Below are 14978 nucleotides of genomic sequence, written 5' to 3' on the forward strand. Positions count from 1 at the left end.
CAAGGCAACAAGTCAATTTCTTTTCTCATGATGTTTTTTGTGATTTACTCCAATGTTCAGTACTAATTGTCGGGGCAAAATTTCTACTTGGGGCACCATTCGTGACTGCGTTTTTGATCTATACATGGAAAAGAAGACATTTGTCAATGTACAACTCCATAGAAGAATTTTTGCATGGTGAAAAGAATTTAGTGCCAATAAGGTACTCGTACTCGAACATCAAGAAGATGTCTAACAAATTTAAAGAAAAACTTGGTGAAGGAGGGTATGGATCAGTATTCAAAGCAAGGTTACGGAGTGGACGTTTTGGGGCAATTAAGATGTTGGATAAGCCCAAAGGTAATGGACAAGATTTCATCAGCGAGGTAAATACTATTGGGAGGATTCACCATGTTAATGTGGTTCAGCTTGTTGGTTATTGTGTTGAAGGATCGAAGCATGCTTTGGTATATGATTTCATGCTCAACGGATCTCTTGATAAATACATTTATTGCAAAGAAGGAAGTATCCCATTAAGTTGCAAGACAACGTACAAGATTGCACTTGGAGTGGCCCGAGGGATCAAATATCTACATGAAGATTGTGACATGCAAATATTACATTTTGACATCAAGCCTCACAACATTCTTCTTGACGAGAATTTCATACCGAAGATTTCTGACTTTGGGCTTGCAAAATTGTACCCGGTGGATAATAGTATTGTATCTCTAACAGCAGCAAGGGGTACAATGGGATACATGGCTCCTGAGCTATTCTACAAGAATATTGGCGGTGTTTCGTTTAAAGCCGATGTTTATAGTTTTGGAAAGTTGTTGATGGAAATGGCAAGCCGAAGGAAGAATTTGAATGCATTGGCAGAGCATTCAAGCCAACTTTACTTCCCGTCATGGGTTTACAATCAATATAATGAAGGAAAGGACTTCGAGGTGGGAGAAGTTGTAGAGGAGGAAAAACCATTAATAAGAAAAATGATTATAACCGCCTTGTGGTGTATACAATTGAAGCCAAGCGATCGACCTTCAATGAAGGAAGTCCTACAGATGCTCGAGGGAGATGTTGAATTACTTCGAATGCCTCCAGAGCCTCTTCTATATCCACAAGAGAGGCCCGTAGGTGCTCCTAATGATAATCTGAATCCAACATATTCCAAGGTGGAGTTAACATCTTCTTTGACGGGTAGGTGAAGACACGCATCTAGCATGGACTCTGTCAGTTTGAATCTCAATGCAATGTTTCTGGTTTTGTAGTAGTACTGTGTGCATGTACATTGAATGTTAAAACTCCCTTTCAGTGATGTTAAATATGTTGTTTAGTACAACATATTTTCATGATTCCAGGGATAAATAACATATTTCATGAAGGACATGTATGATTCATGAAGACGATATTTTCTAATTTTTGTTCCAAGAAATTATTAGTTGTGATGATTGTTCGCTCGTGCTGGTAATTCTGGTTCTCATGGGCTCATGCCGGCTGCTCTTACATAGCTCCGGTTGTTATTTGTCCGTGTAGGGAGGGACCTCCCTATTCAATATCAAAAACTTTTTTTTGTTCTTGTGAGTACAACGATATATTTACACTAAGGGAGTGGGGTTCGTCATATTTACACTAAGGGAGTGGGGTTCGTCTAAGCCACATAATGGACAACCTAATTTGGTATCTAATTTTCCATCTACAAGATTCGGACCTAAGACCTCTCACTTACAAGTGAAGAGGAATATCACCACCTGTAGTACTGAGTGGCAATATTCGAAACCTTTTAGTTTGCCAAGTCATTTCTTGGTCAGAAGCTTTTGAAGAAAGTTGAGATTCCATCCCAAAACCAATTGGCAATATGAGAATAGTCTAATTACTTATAAGCACATGTAAGGTCCTTTTTTTCTCCGTGGAATTCATTTTCAAAAAAATTTATGTCTGAGAATACCTCCTTTTCTATTTTAAATGCTGCCTGCTCTGTACTGTGCAACCAGTTTGTAGCTTTGTTGATCACATCCTTGGTGAAGATATTCAATTCCTTTGGCAAATGGCTAGATCTTGCAGCTTATCCCAACCAAGAAATTTGTTGTTATTGTCTGCTGATGAAATGAAATCATGCAGTGAATCTAATGAACAACAGCTCGTCTAAATCCATCAACGCAGAAGCCAACCAAGGGAATCGCATGGTTGATATGACCCATTGTTCCCCCTTTATTTATGAACTCTTCCTGATCTCCCCTTCCAATTGTATAATATCATATGGTTTACCGTCTCATATTCATATTTTGGGCACACTGAAATATCTCTCATTCCTTAGAACTATTAAGAAGCAACAGAAGATAGCTTTCCTTTAAAAACAATTCCATATTTAGGCTCCTAGGCCTAACTTGTCTATGAACTGAATTGTAATCGTCTTACCATCTGCATACGAATACCTGCTCAGTTTGAGAGCCTTGTAATCCTCCAAAAATCTTTCAATTTTTAATCAATTCACTCTTTTTCTTTTATATCGGAGCAACATACTTGATATGCTGCAACAAGTAGTAATACAACTAATGATTCCAGGGATGCACCTGCAAATTAAACCTGGAGTAAATATTTCCAGGGACGCCCGAATCAGAAATTTATTTTCCTGGTTTTTGAGTTTTTAGGATAAATCACTTTTATTTTCACGTACAAATCTTTCCGTTGCACAAAAACATTCGCTGGACCAAGGATCTAGAGTTGGGCCTTTATCCCCACACTTGAATTCTTTGCAGGTATTTTGGGTTTCTCCATGCACTTTGGAGGTGAAGAGTAAGATTAAGTCAAAGGAGGAAATGAGAGTTTTCTGCACTTTTGAGGTCATACTAATGCTCATGGATTTGTTTTTGAGATGAACAAACTATCAGTATCTGGATGGATATGCATATGCCCAATCCAATATCAATATGTCGGAGAAAGTTAGGTAAGTTGGTCAAGGCACCGGCACCGTAAAGTTTTGGTTCAATAAAACTGATGTGTAAATTTTAAACACATGACGTTATTTTATAGGTCAGGGTATCGTCACCTTCTCAGTGCACCCATTCAACAATACAGGTTGCTTCCTGCTCCAATATGCCTACAAGTGATCATACAAGTGGCGTCATTAGCTGGAGTCTCAAACGACGGAATTTTGTCAATCGGAGGTTAAATATGGAATCAGAGCATCCAAATTATCCAAGGTTGGGCAAGTGGGGGTCTCGGCCCACGCGTCGCCGCACGCGGCAGCCAGCCGCCTCAACCCACCGGAAAATTTCACCTAACTTAAAAAATTACTAAATTTTACAGGCATGTAGATCTCAATGAGAAGAGCAATTTTCATACCTGGGCCGAAGTCCACTTCGGCCGGGAAATGCCTGAAATCGCCCTTGGCCTGCCGAAAACCCGAGAAATGGGTGCTTTGATTCGACCTTCATACGCGCTCCTACGCCTCCACCACTGATTGGGATTTGTTCCTAAGGTTGAGAGGAGCCTATTGGTGATGGTGGTTGATGGAAATTATTGTCGAAATCACCGGGAAAAGGAGAAAACAGCCGAAAAACCGTGGACTTTGTGGCTACGGTTTGTAAAATTGGGTTAGAAATTAAGAAATATAATACCACAAGGATGTTGGGCTAGTTGAGATCCTTCCAAAGACACCAAAATCACCTCGAACGGACGTCAGACGGAAGAAAAAAAACCGAGTCGGGTTGTGGTGTACAAGTCGAGGGGAAACAAAGGTCTGGTTGTGTGCTTCCTCACTTCTCTCATTTCTCTCCCTACTCTCCTTTCTGATTGGGCAAGCCTCATCCTTCATTTCTCTTCCCTTCTCCCCAATCTCAGCCATACACGTGGCGCCATCATATTGGTTCAGTATTTCTAGAGTTTATAAAAATGTGCCTGACTTTAATCGTTAATAACTCATTTGTAGTAACTCTTAATTACATTCCATTTGCACACACATGCTCGGATGGACGAATTCTATCCAAATATGTAAAGAAATCTTAAAAATCACAAAAGGATCAAATACGTTGTCCATTAAGGGCATTTTCGTCATTTTACTTATAGAAAAAAATTATACACCGCATATACAAACGCGTCAAAACTACGAATAAGAATACAAAATACAAAATACGTAATTTTAAACAATAAAATTCGAGGATGGGATTTCACAAACTAAACCTAATTAGATACTAAGACATCGATTTATAGTTTTTTATCATCTCTATCTTACATGGAAAGTCTCATCCTCTTTTGAAATGTCTCCGTCATAAAAGCAACTCAATCCCTTGGCAAAAGACCAAATAAGAAAACAAATAATTTTTTATCATCATAAAAACCCAAAAAATGAAGATCACTCCTTACCAAGAAGATAACACTTGGTTTGGATGAGGAAATTTAAGATTTGAATCCATTTATACCTCCAATATTCTGAGCTCTGTGTCCCTTGACTTGGTTCATATTTGAATCCATTTATTGGTCCTTCACAGACTTTGCCGAGTACAACTTGCAAATAGAAACAATACCCATTATACCTTTTTTAGATGGATTTTAGAAAGAGATGAGAGATAGATTAGGATTTAAGCGCAATAATAAAAACTAATTTTATGCTAGGAGAGTTAAATATTAGAGTGCGCAACGGACATGATTAACAAAATAATAAGAATATTATTAAACAAACTAGAATGTCGAAACGGCTACAAAACCCTAAGAGGTTACATTGTGAATGACTTGTTCTCTAATGAATAACAAAGCACCCTATTTATAATAAACTAATCTTAATCTCTAACAAAACCTAATTCTAACGGGCTAAGCCCAGAAAACCAAACATTAAAGAAAACCTAAATACTAATATTTTCCAACAGAGAGGACCCGGTGAAGCAATTGTGGTAGGCGTCTCTCAGATTTGCACAGGGAGAAGCGAAAGAAGAAGAATAAGGTAGAGAAGGGATGGTCGATAGCTTACCCAGCGTTTGAGAGTGACAGAAAGTAAGTTGAGACCAATAGAAGCAGACATTTTCGAATGAGAGAACTGGAAATGGATGGAAAAATTGAGAAGCTGCAGTCGAAGTAGAGGTTTTGACGATGATGGACGCGTGGCCAACGTGGACAAATGCGTAATTTCACTGTGCTAAGATGGAAAAACAAGGAAAGTTGATTGTGGGCAATTTCGCTATTTTACTGCTGGTAAACAGTACTTTGCCACCGGGTTTTAGGCCCTGTTTGGCACACCGTATAAGGCACCGGATAGTACTAATAATACCGTGTACGGTGTTTGGTGCCGTTTGGATTAAATAGGCTCCGCATTAAATAATCCAGGCCCACATTTTTTACCCGATGTTTACCTGCTTTGTTATACCGTCCAAATTCACCGTATAACTTAGTCGGCCTCGTCTCTTCCTCTCCGCTCGTTCTCGCTCTCGCTTTCCGCTCGCGAACTCGAGCCATTCTTTCTCGCCTTTCCTTGGCGTCATCGTCCTCCCTGTCACCTCCTCTCGCCATCGCCGTCCCCGTTAACTTCTGCTATCGCCGTCATCCTCCCCGTCACCTTCTCTCGCCATCGCCGTCCCCGTCGCCTTCTACCATCGCCTGCAATTGCCGTCACTTTCCTTTTGCCATCGCTTGCAATTGTCGTCGCCTTCTGCCATCGTCTTCCCTGTCACCTACAACTGCCTTCGGGGAAGAAGAAAAAGAGAGAGAGGGAGGGAGTTTGGGGGTGCGGTGGAGAGATCTGGGTTTCATTATTTGGGATTCTTCGTAGTCGGGGAAGAAGAAGGGAGAGATAGGGAGGGAGTTTGGGGGGCGCGGAGAGATCTGGGAACCAGATTTTCAGTTGTTTTTTTTTTTTTTTTAAGTTTAATTTTATTTTAAGTTTTCCTCCTATCCGATATAATATCAAACACTATATAAATAATACGATCATTAATCCGATACTGCACCAAAAGCCCGACTAATTTAGTCAGTACTGTCCGGTGACTATTTATCCTATCCGACAGAAATAGTCAGTACAATCCGAGCTGCCAAACGAGGCCTTAGTATATAGACAATATGCCATCTACATTCAGTTTCCCTTCACAGTAATGTTAAGTTTGATAATCTAACATACACAAACCAACTTGTCAGGTCAAAATATTGTTCAATTCATGCCGATTGCAGATGTTGGAGGCCTCATCATAACAGACCCATCGTTTTTAATTTTTCACATACCTTTTTTTAAAGCCATTAATTAAATTAATTAGACGAAAACAACTCTTAGAATGAAAAATGATAGGTTTTTTGTTGGCTGTTTTCAATTTCATTTTACTTGTACGATATTGACCTTAGGAAATTCACATGATCTTTATGGAAAAATTTGAGGATTTGACCACAATATTTACATATATCTAATGCAAATTATCATCTTGATTATCATATACTGACTGTATTAAATACACATATTCAAATGAATTACGTTAAGATAATAATTGTATTAAATACATATTTAATGTTATTAAGAGTACTCGTGTCGAGTCCGAAAGGTAAATGGAGAGAGTAGAAAAGATCAGGTGCTATTTGTGTAAATTTCCGTTTGTTGTTAACCATATAGCTGCACCGTACAAGTTGCTCCATTACTATCAGCCGTAGCAACAAACTGACAAACTAGAAAGCAAAGCGACGGCGGCAATGAGATTTGGTCAGAGCCTGGCAGTGCTAACTCGAGCGTTGATCACTCGCTCTATGGAGTCCTCTCGGGGACCCACTCGCTACTTAAGCGGAGGCAAAGGCAAAGGCAAAGTCCCCAGCAAGGAGGAGCGCGCCGCCGAGAATGTCTACATCCAGGTACGCAACCGCAGCTCTCTTTTTTTTTTCTTTTTTTTTATTTAAATTTTTTATTAATACTAATTTAAATCAATCAGATTGAATCAATACTTATGTTATTATCTTTTGTTCGGATCAAAATTGATATTTTGATTTAAAGATTTTCTGCAATCGAATCAAATTCTGGTTTGTTAATTTTTCTTTTTATTTGTCAAGAAGAAGTAGAGGGAGAAATTGGAGAAGCAGAGGGCTGAAAAGGAAAACGCGGAGAAAGAGAAAGAAATTGCTGATAAGGTACGGATTAATTCTTATTAAGGATGTATATGTGCATTTTGCACTGCCCAAAATGAGATTGGCAAAGATTTACAGATGTTGTGATTTTGCGCGATATTTGCATAAGGATAATGCTAGGAGACCAAAACCAAATGATGGGTCACCAATAAGAAACAAGTACGTAAATTCACACTTAATTAATAATCTAATCATCTACAACCACATCATTTGGTTTGCAAATTTAGTTTAAAAAATTTGGTCTCCTAGCATTATTCTTTGCGTAATATTGAAATAATTTGATAAATTATTGTTGTTGTAGTGAAATGTGTATTTTAGTAAGCAAGCACACACAAGTTTTAGCGACATATGGATAGTGTTGATTTGCAGAAAGTCAGGTGTAGCTTTGCGATGTTTGATCACTCGAGTTAGTGTTGTAGTTTCATGTGAATAGGAATTACCGGGGAACGGACACAATATTGAGTAAAGGCTTAATAAGAGAGAATCGCGTCTGAGTGTTCAAAATGATGAGGTTGAGATTGGACGTCTGGTTTTTATTTATGCTGAAGTGGCAGAAGTTTATACTTATCATTGAGGTTTCTTGCAATCAGATCTTAAAAAGTCGTTATTGAGGTATATGTCGTCCTTTAGGGAATGCTACATTTTTCTCTGCATATGGTTGCTTATCTATGAAAAAAGAATAATAAAAAGAAAGACAGATTGCAGCTCCTTCGGCAACTGCTTTTGATAACTTTAAATACGTTGCTTATGCTAGATGAATGAGAGAGAACTGATGGCTCTTGGGCTCTAAGTTGGTCTTACAAATGGGCGCAAGGGTAAAGACAGAACATAGGTTTATAGTGAAACGTCTGTACATTTCTTTTTAACACCAAAATCATGCCTCTTCTTTCAAAGTGTAGAGTATCCGTGGGCGACTGCCCCTTTTCATATCCCTTTGGGTTATGTCTTTATGAATCTAGAGCATTCTAAGCTGGAAAGGTGGTGTATGGCAGGCTTGCATAATAATCTTCCTTGATGATGTGTTATTCTCACGTTCTTGTTTTCGGGAAAGTTTCTGTTTCAATTCTTGCACTGAATGTGCATTGATGAAGTCTTATATTGGAATGGGTCTGATTATGTATTCTGGTCCTTGACTCCCTTCACAAGTCATGAAGATGATAGTGTATTTGTTGGATGATTATGTATCACCTAATGTTGAAGTCTGCAATGCAACTTAAGTCTCTACTTCCCCATTTCAACTGAAGAATATCTACTAATTCTTATAGTTACTTCAACCAGATTAGGTAATTTTGTGCCACTGATGAGTTTTGACTGGTTTATTCTAATTTTAATCGGTTATTGCTTCTGAGACATTTTTCTTATAATACGACTGGCTTTCATTCAATATTGCAGTTCTTGAAAACTTTTCCTTTGGAAGTAATCTTGAATAATAATATTGTACCAAACTTTAGTGAGAATCGCTCTGCACTGAGAATTGATGTTCTTCATGGCATCTTTTCTTAAACACTAATGGGAAAACTTGGAATTTTTATGATCTTTCTTATCTGTTATGGGATTGTTTTTACATCTTACTCAATTTCATTGATTCTGTTGAGAGAGGTCATTCTTCGCTCATATCATGTTTATGCTGGTTCATAAAGTACCACATTTAAGCTGAAGCTTATGTATGTTAAGCTGTGGGTAACGGAAATAGGATCTCAAAATCCAGCTTGTAGATCCAGACTTGTACCCAATGTTGTTGCATAGTGATATGTTTGTGTGGTTTTGGTTGATTTGCTTATTTTCTTCTGCACACCTGGTTTATTTATGTTCATTGATTATCTTTTGATTTATAGGTATAATTGTTTTCCGTCATTGTGGTAAAGTGTCATCTGCAATACTTTGAAATTAATTATGGGATCTCTTCCTAATTAATTGTTTCCTAATTGATTCGGCATATACGGTTACTCCAGGATAGGAGAAAGACATTCATGAGTGCACTGCCACTCTAGCGTCCCGTGCCAATTATACAACGCTTTTTCTCTACATAACGGTTGTGCGATTGACAAGAAAAATCATGAAAATAGTATATTCGTTTCAGAAAAGTTGTTCTCCCAGCATAATAACGCTTAATTGCACTCCAAGGATTAAAAAAAAACTGTTTACTGAAGCAGAATTTTCACCCAGTCAAAAGTAACAGTGCTCTCAATTATTGCATTCATCATTGCAATGAAATAGGAACAACTAGTCAAACCATTCATGCTACCCATTCACATCTTATCCCCATGAACATTCATCACTTACAATTCAATACATGGAATGAAAGTTGCTCTCACCAAAAACTGACATTTTGATCTCTGTTCATGGCAATTAGCGAAATCTCTTTTACCTTGTTTCTTGTTATTAGCTTATTATCTTCTGAAACTTGTAACGCCAAGGATCGCCACAATGTGCATAACACAAGTGCTCTCGGCGTGTACTCTGTAAATCCTCTACGTGAAGATAACTACAAGTGTGCTCCTTCTTCCTGCGGCAACATCCACAACATAAGCTACCCTTTCCGACTAAACAGCAGTCCAAAGCGTTGCGCCCAATCTAGTTTTACTTTGTTCTGTGAAAATAACGTTACGGTACTGCACATATCTTCTGGAAAATACTTGGTGCAGTCCATCAACTACCGTAACAAAACAATCCGAGTTGTCGATCCTGGCTTTCACAAGAACAATTGCTCCTCCATTCCGAGATATCCTTTATCTGAATCTAACTTCAGATATTCGGATAGTCCGTATTTTTCATCAAGTACAATGGTAATGTTTTTCAAGTGTACAAATCCAGTAAATTCAAGTGTTTATGTTCCCACTGCTCCATGCATTAATACAAGTGGTGGTTATGCCAGGGTCGGAAATACAACGGCAGCGGATTTGGAGGATGGATGCGGTATAATTTGGATGACTATGATGAGTACTTTGTTTAACTACGAAAATTACGCAAATATTTCTTATCAATACATACACAACGCCCTGGTTTATGGCTTTGAGCTTCAGTATACGTTATCACATGTTATCTATGTTAATTGTGGCAGAGACCAATGGAGTGCCGTTGGTGTTATCAAATGTTATCCGCACAGCATCCCTGGTACGTCTTTATTCTCAGCAAAAAGGAAAAAATATTGTAGGTTTTGGTCTCGCTAAGTTATCAGAAGTGCTTGTTTTACGAGTTGATAAACGTTTTTATTTTTTATTTTTGTTACTTCAGGTTTTTTTCGACTTCTATTGGAGCTGATTCAAGGTAAGAAATTCAAATGTTAATTTGGTTCTTTTTTCTCTTTTTCGTTACGATACTCCAAAACCTTTCATCAAGGAATAAGAAAATTAGATAAAATTAGAAGCAGGTTTATCCAATCTTTCATCTTCTTCAATTCATCCGATCCAACATCCGATCCAGTGGTTTTGATCTCTGTTGAATTGGCTTCCACCTTGTATTTAACACCCACAATTTTTGCAACGACTGGATTTCTCTGAGGAATTTGACCGCCACAAAACGTCTTCTTCTTCTCGTATGCCTTAGCATGTTTGTAGGATTGGCCCTGATATGGGCTGTACTGCTGGAATGTCCAATTCAGCAACAAAAATTGTATCAGTAGTCATCTGCCGTATGTCCAAATTCTTGAGTGTGTCCAAAAGCTGATCATTTAATTTTCCAGATTCTGAATTTGTGTGAACATCCTTTTCCGACACAGATATTCCCATGCTTTCCTGCAGTCTTTGTGGGAAAAATTCTGACGACACATGAACCTAAGGTGCCACAGATTTTGGTGGGATTATAGGATCAGGATGTGTTGCTTTCTCCCCTGGACGTGAATGGCTGGAAGATTGCTCCTCAGCTTTTGAGACAATCTCTTCTTGATGATCATAGCCACACCCACAGTTTAATGCTTGAATTTGAAATCCTTGATGGATGTTTTCAATGTTCAATTCAGATGATTCAAACAATATATAGATTTTGTCTTTCACCGGAAGTTCTTAGGGCACATCAGGTTGCTCAAAATATTGTAGATTAATAGCCCAATTAAAACAAAGATACTTTTTCAAGCCTGGAGCGTATTACTCTGAATAAGGATTGTTTCAACACCTTTTTGAGTTGTTTCTCATATTGATATGCTTTTGGACAAACTTAGGAAAGTATTCTCTTTTGGAGCACTCCAAAATATCATGGGCCTTCAAACAGCAAAGGGCACAAACTGTAGGTTTAAATCCATAAAAACCTTTTTCTACTAAAGAAAATCATAACGGCAATCTTCATGTTGGTGGTTTCATCATGGAATTGCTCTCAAGATCAACAAACTATAACTTGCAAAACAAATAAAAATAATAATAAAATCAACATATAAAAAGATCTATACAAAAATAATTAACTAAGAATATGATAAACACAAATTATTTGAAACAATCCCCTGCGACATCGCTAATTTCTTGACAGGATTTTTACCGCCTGTAAAATGACGGATAAAAACACTTAAAAATACTTGCAAGAGAACAAGATAGTTGTAGTATAAACGGCTCAAGCAAGGTTGTTTTCCACAGGGATTGAATGAATAATTTATGTTTAAAACCAAGTTCTTTTTTTTTTTTTTTTTGAAAGACTGGATAAGATCATAACTAGGGCAAAAGCCAACGGAACAAAGAAAGCCCACAAGAGGGGCAAGCACAGCAAAACAGACAAAGGGGTTATGTGAGGGAGAACAACAGAACAAAGACGCTACCACAAAGGCTAGACGTCATCCCAACACACACCCACACCAAAAACCACTTACGGAGGGCAAGGAAGCCCATCTTTGTTGATAATGTGAACCAAAGAAGATGGGGGTCGTCTGACCCAAGTTTTATCGCACATCTCCAAGTTAGTCCTCGACGCCAAACGGTCCGCCGACTGATTAGCCAGTCTTGGAACCCAAGACCAGCGACAGCCTTGAAAAGAAGTCCCCAACCTCAAAATATTTTCTAGGATTAGGAACACTTCCCAGCTGCCATGAGAAATATCACCCTTCAAGGAAAAGACCACCTCAAGCGAATCCGACTCCACAACAATCCACCGGAAGCCCAGCTCCGCCGTTAACTCACAGCCCTTGAGCAACGCCATCGCTTTAGTAAACACCACCGACCAAGCTCCAATAGACAACTTGTGGGCCGCTACAAAATGCCCATTATGATCCTGCAGCACTGCAGCCAAAGTAGCCCTTCTATCCATCAGAAACCAGCTTGCATCTACATTAATTTTGATGAAGGGAGCAATTGGGGGGACCAACGAGGATCCAGTTTGGAGGAAGCCTGGGAACGGGACAATGGGACATGCATCTCCAAAAAGGAACCCAAGGAGAAAGAAATAGTATGCAGCACCTGGGAGGGAACAATGGTTAAAACCTTAAAAGCATAGTTACATCTGGCTTTCCATATGTGCCAACAAGAAAAAGCAATGACAGAAAGAAGCCTCGATCTATCCTGCAGATTAAGAGTTAGATTGATCATATCACTGAGTCATTAATGAAATGAAGAAACTCCTTCGCCAACCATCCGAAGACCAAGCTGACCACCAAACCAGATTGGCTCAACCCAGGGACACCGCAGCAGCATATGAAGCACAGATTCCTCCTGATTCTTACAAATAGGACACAAGGGAGATGATGCAGACCTGCGTGTGTATAATCCCCCCATTGTTGCCAAAGCCTCACTCACAGCCAGCCATAAGAAGTTTCAGATTTTTGGTGGGGCTTTAATTTTCCAAATAGCCTTCCAAGTCGAATCCTCCAAATTACTTGGAACCAAAGAGAGCGGAGCCCCCGCCATCCCCCGCGAGGAATGAATCCAGTGGTAACCCGACCTAACCGAATATTGACAATTTTTATTCGACGTCCAGATCAAACGGTCCCAGCGAGAACAATTCCCCAAAGGAGTATTACAAATAGCATTGACATCCTCCTCAGAAATGAACGGACGTAAAAAATCAATGTCCCAAGTTCTAGTACTCGAGCAGATAAGGGATGAGACCTTTGTATTCAGTGTGACATTAGTGGGATAACTGGGAGTAGGATGACCAAGAGGAAGTGAGGGTAACCATCTATCAACCCAAAGCTGAGTGTCTCTGCCATCCAGAATTTGCCAGTGGGCTCCAGCTTTAAGAATATCTCTGCCCACAAGAAGGCTAGCCCAAGCCCACGAGGCACGACTTCTTAACTTCGCATCCAAGAAAGAAGAATGAGGGAAATAACGCGCCTTAAAAGTCCGAGCCCACATGGAATTAGGGTTAAGAATCAGACGCCAACATTGTTTAACAAAGTTTGGTAAAGGTTGATTTTGAGATTTAAAATAATAAAAACTAATTTAAATTAAAAACAATTAAATAAATCAACTAAAAACCAATTTAAAGAAACACTAAGATTCCGCTGTCACCTTAACAATCCTACGTAATTCTTCCAATTACTTATGAATTACCCATGCATATTTTGAAGGTTAGGTTTTCCTAATATATATCCTACTTGGAACCTCCAAAATACCCAAAACGTCCAGAAACGTCAATCTAGAAAAACTGCGCGCTAGACCTTTATTTCATCGTCACGGTCAAAAGGCTAAGTAGAAAAATCTAAAACTTTGATGCAATCATCTTGAAAGACTCACGAACATCCTCCAATTGGAATAACTCCAAAATTCATCCATTTGATTACTTTATGCTCCAGAGAAAGTCGAATGTCCCATATTAGAAATACAATTCAAAGTATCAAAATTCTTCCAAAATATTAACCAAAATATACAAAGAATAGGGTTAAATATATAATACAAAATCTACTCATCAACCATCATTTCCATATTGCAGAAGAAAAATTCTAGACAGCATTCTCAAATTGGCCGGGGGAAAAGTCTATCTAAGGATCATTAGTTTTTCATCCGAGGCAATAACACATGCAAGCTTACTCACAATCGAAATATTCAAAATGCTAACAATCTTTTGCTTGTATTTTAAAAAATAGATGTCTGAGGTCGTCAAGGGTGTGAACAAAGTTACAGGTCATATTCAAATCATACAGAAACTCGACTGTTAAAAAGGTCTGAAAACATTTAGAACAATTTCTACAAGAAAGAAATATGATTAAAGAATTTAATCAAATATTACACTGCTCAAGAAGGCTTCGATTCATTTAACAACCAACGTTTTAAATGAAGTTAGCTGCAACTATACTAATATTTCGTAGATAGGCAACTACAACATTGTAAATGACATTTACCTGCAATTGTAGAATGATAATGATGAAGAAATCCTCTCAAGCTTCTATTACTACATTATTTTAAGAGAACTTTAATGAAAAACTCAAGGTACTGTTCATTTTAACGAAAAATCACATTTTTACACTAAAAAATCAATCTTGGTACTATTCACTTTACCCTTTATTTTATCCTTATCGTTAAAACTCAAAGTTTTCAAGCCATTTTCATTAGTTTTTCTTTATTTTAAAGTTGATACCACAGTACTTCCGTTGAGCTAATATACCTCAAATAAAAACCTGCCTCTAAGACATTATTAACTTAAAATGGCATCAAGAATAATAAATTCAATCTATACTAAAACTGAAAACAGGCTGAAACATTGTTTATAATCACAGTGTTGTTCCGTTTTTACCCCCACTTGGTCTCTTCTATTTCATTTATCCCACTGATCCCTTTTGACATCTGGGATCGCCGTGGCTCTCTTCGTTTCTGCTTTTGCTGCAATAAAATTTGCTCTCATCCCTAGAATCCAAAACTCCCTCATACGTCGCTCCTCTCCATGCCCGCCGCTTCCTTTTCATCCTGGCCTCTACTGCAATCACGCCGCTTTCCCTGCTTCCGACATCGTCCTTTTTAATGGGTAAGCTCTGAAACCTTTGTAGAACTCATGCATGTTGT

The 14978-nt window shown here is 38.4% G+C and overlaps 3 protein-coding genes and 1 pseudogene across 15 annotated transcripts in view; 2 read left to right on the forward strand and 2 right to left on the reverse strand.

Moving 5' to 3' along the window:
* LOC126585284 (rust resistance kinase Lr10-like) overlaps nucleotides 1-14978 on the reverse strand; it is a 139382-nt pseudogene that overhangs the window by 7119 nt on the left and 117285 nt on the right.
* Nucleotides 1-14978, reverse strand: part of LOC126585292 (rust resistance kinase Lr10-like) — a 65423-nt gene that overhangs the window by 7119 nt on the left and 43326 nt on the right. The gene's annotated exons all lie outside the window — the stretch shown is intronic.
* The window catches only part of LOC126585224 (LEAF RUST 10 DISEASE-RESISTANCE LOCUS RECEPTOR-LIKE PROTEIN KINASE-like 2.1), a 142409-nt gene that overhangs the window by 4157 nt on the left and 123274 nt on the right, over nucleotides 1-14978 (forward strand). For both annotated transcript variants that reach the window (XM_050249645.1, XM_050249637.1), the window contains exon 4: nucleotides 61-1151. In XM_050249645.1, the coding sequence (XP_050105602.1) occupies nucleotides 61-1151 (1091 nt within the window). The remainder of the gene's footprint in view (nucleotides 1-60; nucleotides 1152-14978) is intronic.
* The window catches only part of LOC126585390 (uncharacterized), a 76588-nt gene continuing 68109 nt past the window's right edge, over nucleotides 6500-14978 (forward strand). The window contains exons 1-6 of one of the 10 annotated variants that reach the window (XR_007610489.1): nucleotides 6500-6795; nucleotides 6994-7068; nucleotides 8901-9981; nucleotides 10127-10179; nucleotides 10300-10332; nucleotides 10784-11062. Coding sequence is in view for 5 of the 10 variants with exons in the window: in XM_050249807.1 (XP_050105764.1) it covers nucleotides 9408-9981; nucleotides 10127-10179; nucleotides 10300-10326 (654 nt within the window). In the remaining 5 variants the exon portion in view is untranslated. Of the gene's footprint in view, nucleotides 6796-6990; nucleotides 7069-7434; nucleotides 7678-8024; nucleotides 8414-8900; nucleotides 9982-10126; nucleotides 10180-10299; nucleotides 10333-10747; nucleotides 11063-14978 lie in introns of those variants that run through there. The other 9 variants (XM_050249807.1, XM_050249816.1, XM_050249841.1 and 6 more) reach the window with 9 other exon arrangements.

This window comes from Malus sylvestris, chromosome 2 (genome assembly GCF_916048215.2).
Source record: "Malus sylvestris chromosome 2, drMalSylv7.2, whole genome shotgun sequence".
Classification (NCBI taxonomy): Eukaryota; Viridiplantae; Streptophyta; class Magnoliopsida; order Rosales; family Rosaceae; genus Malus; species Malus sylvestris.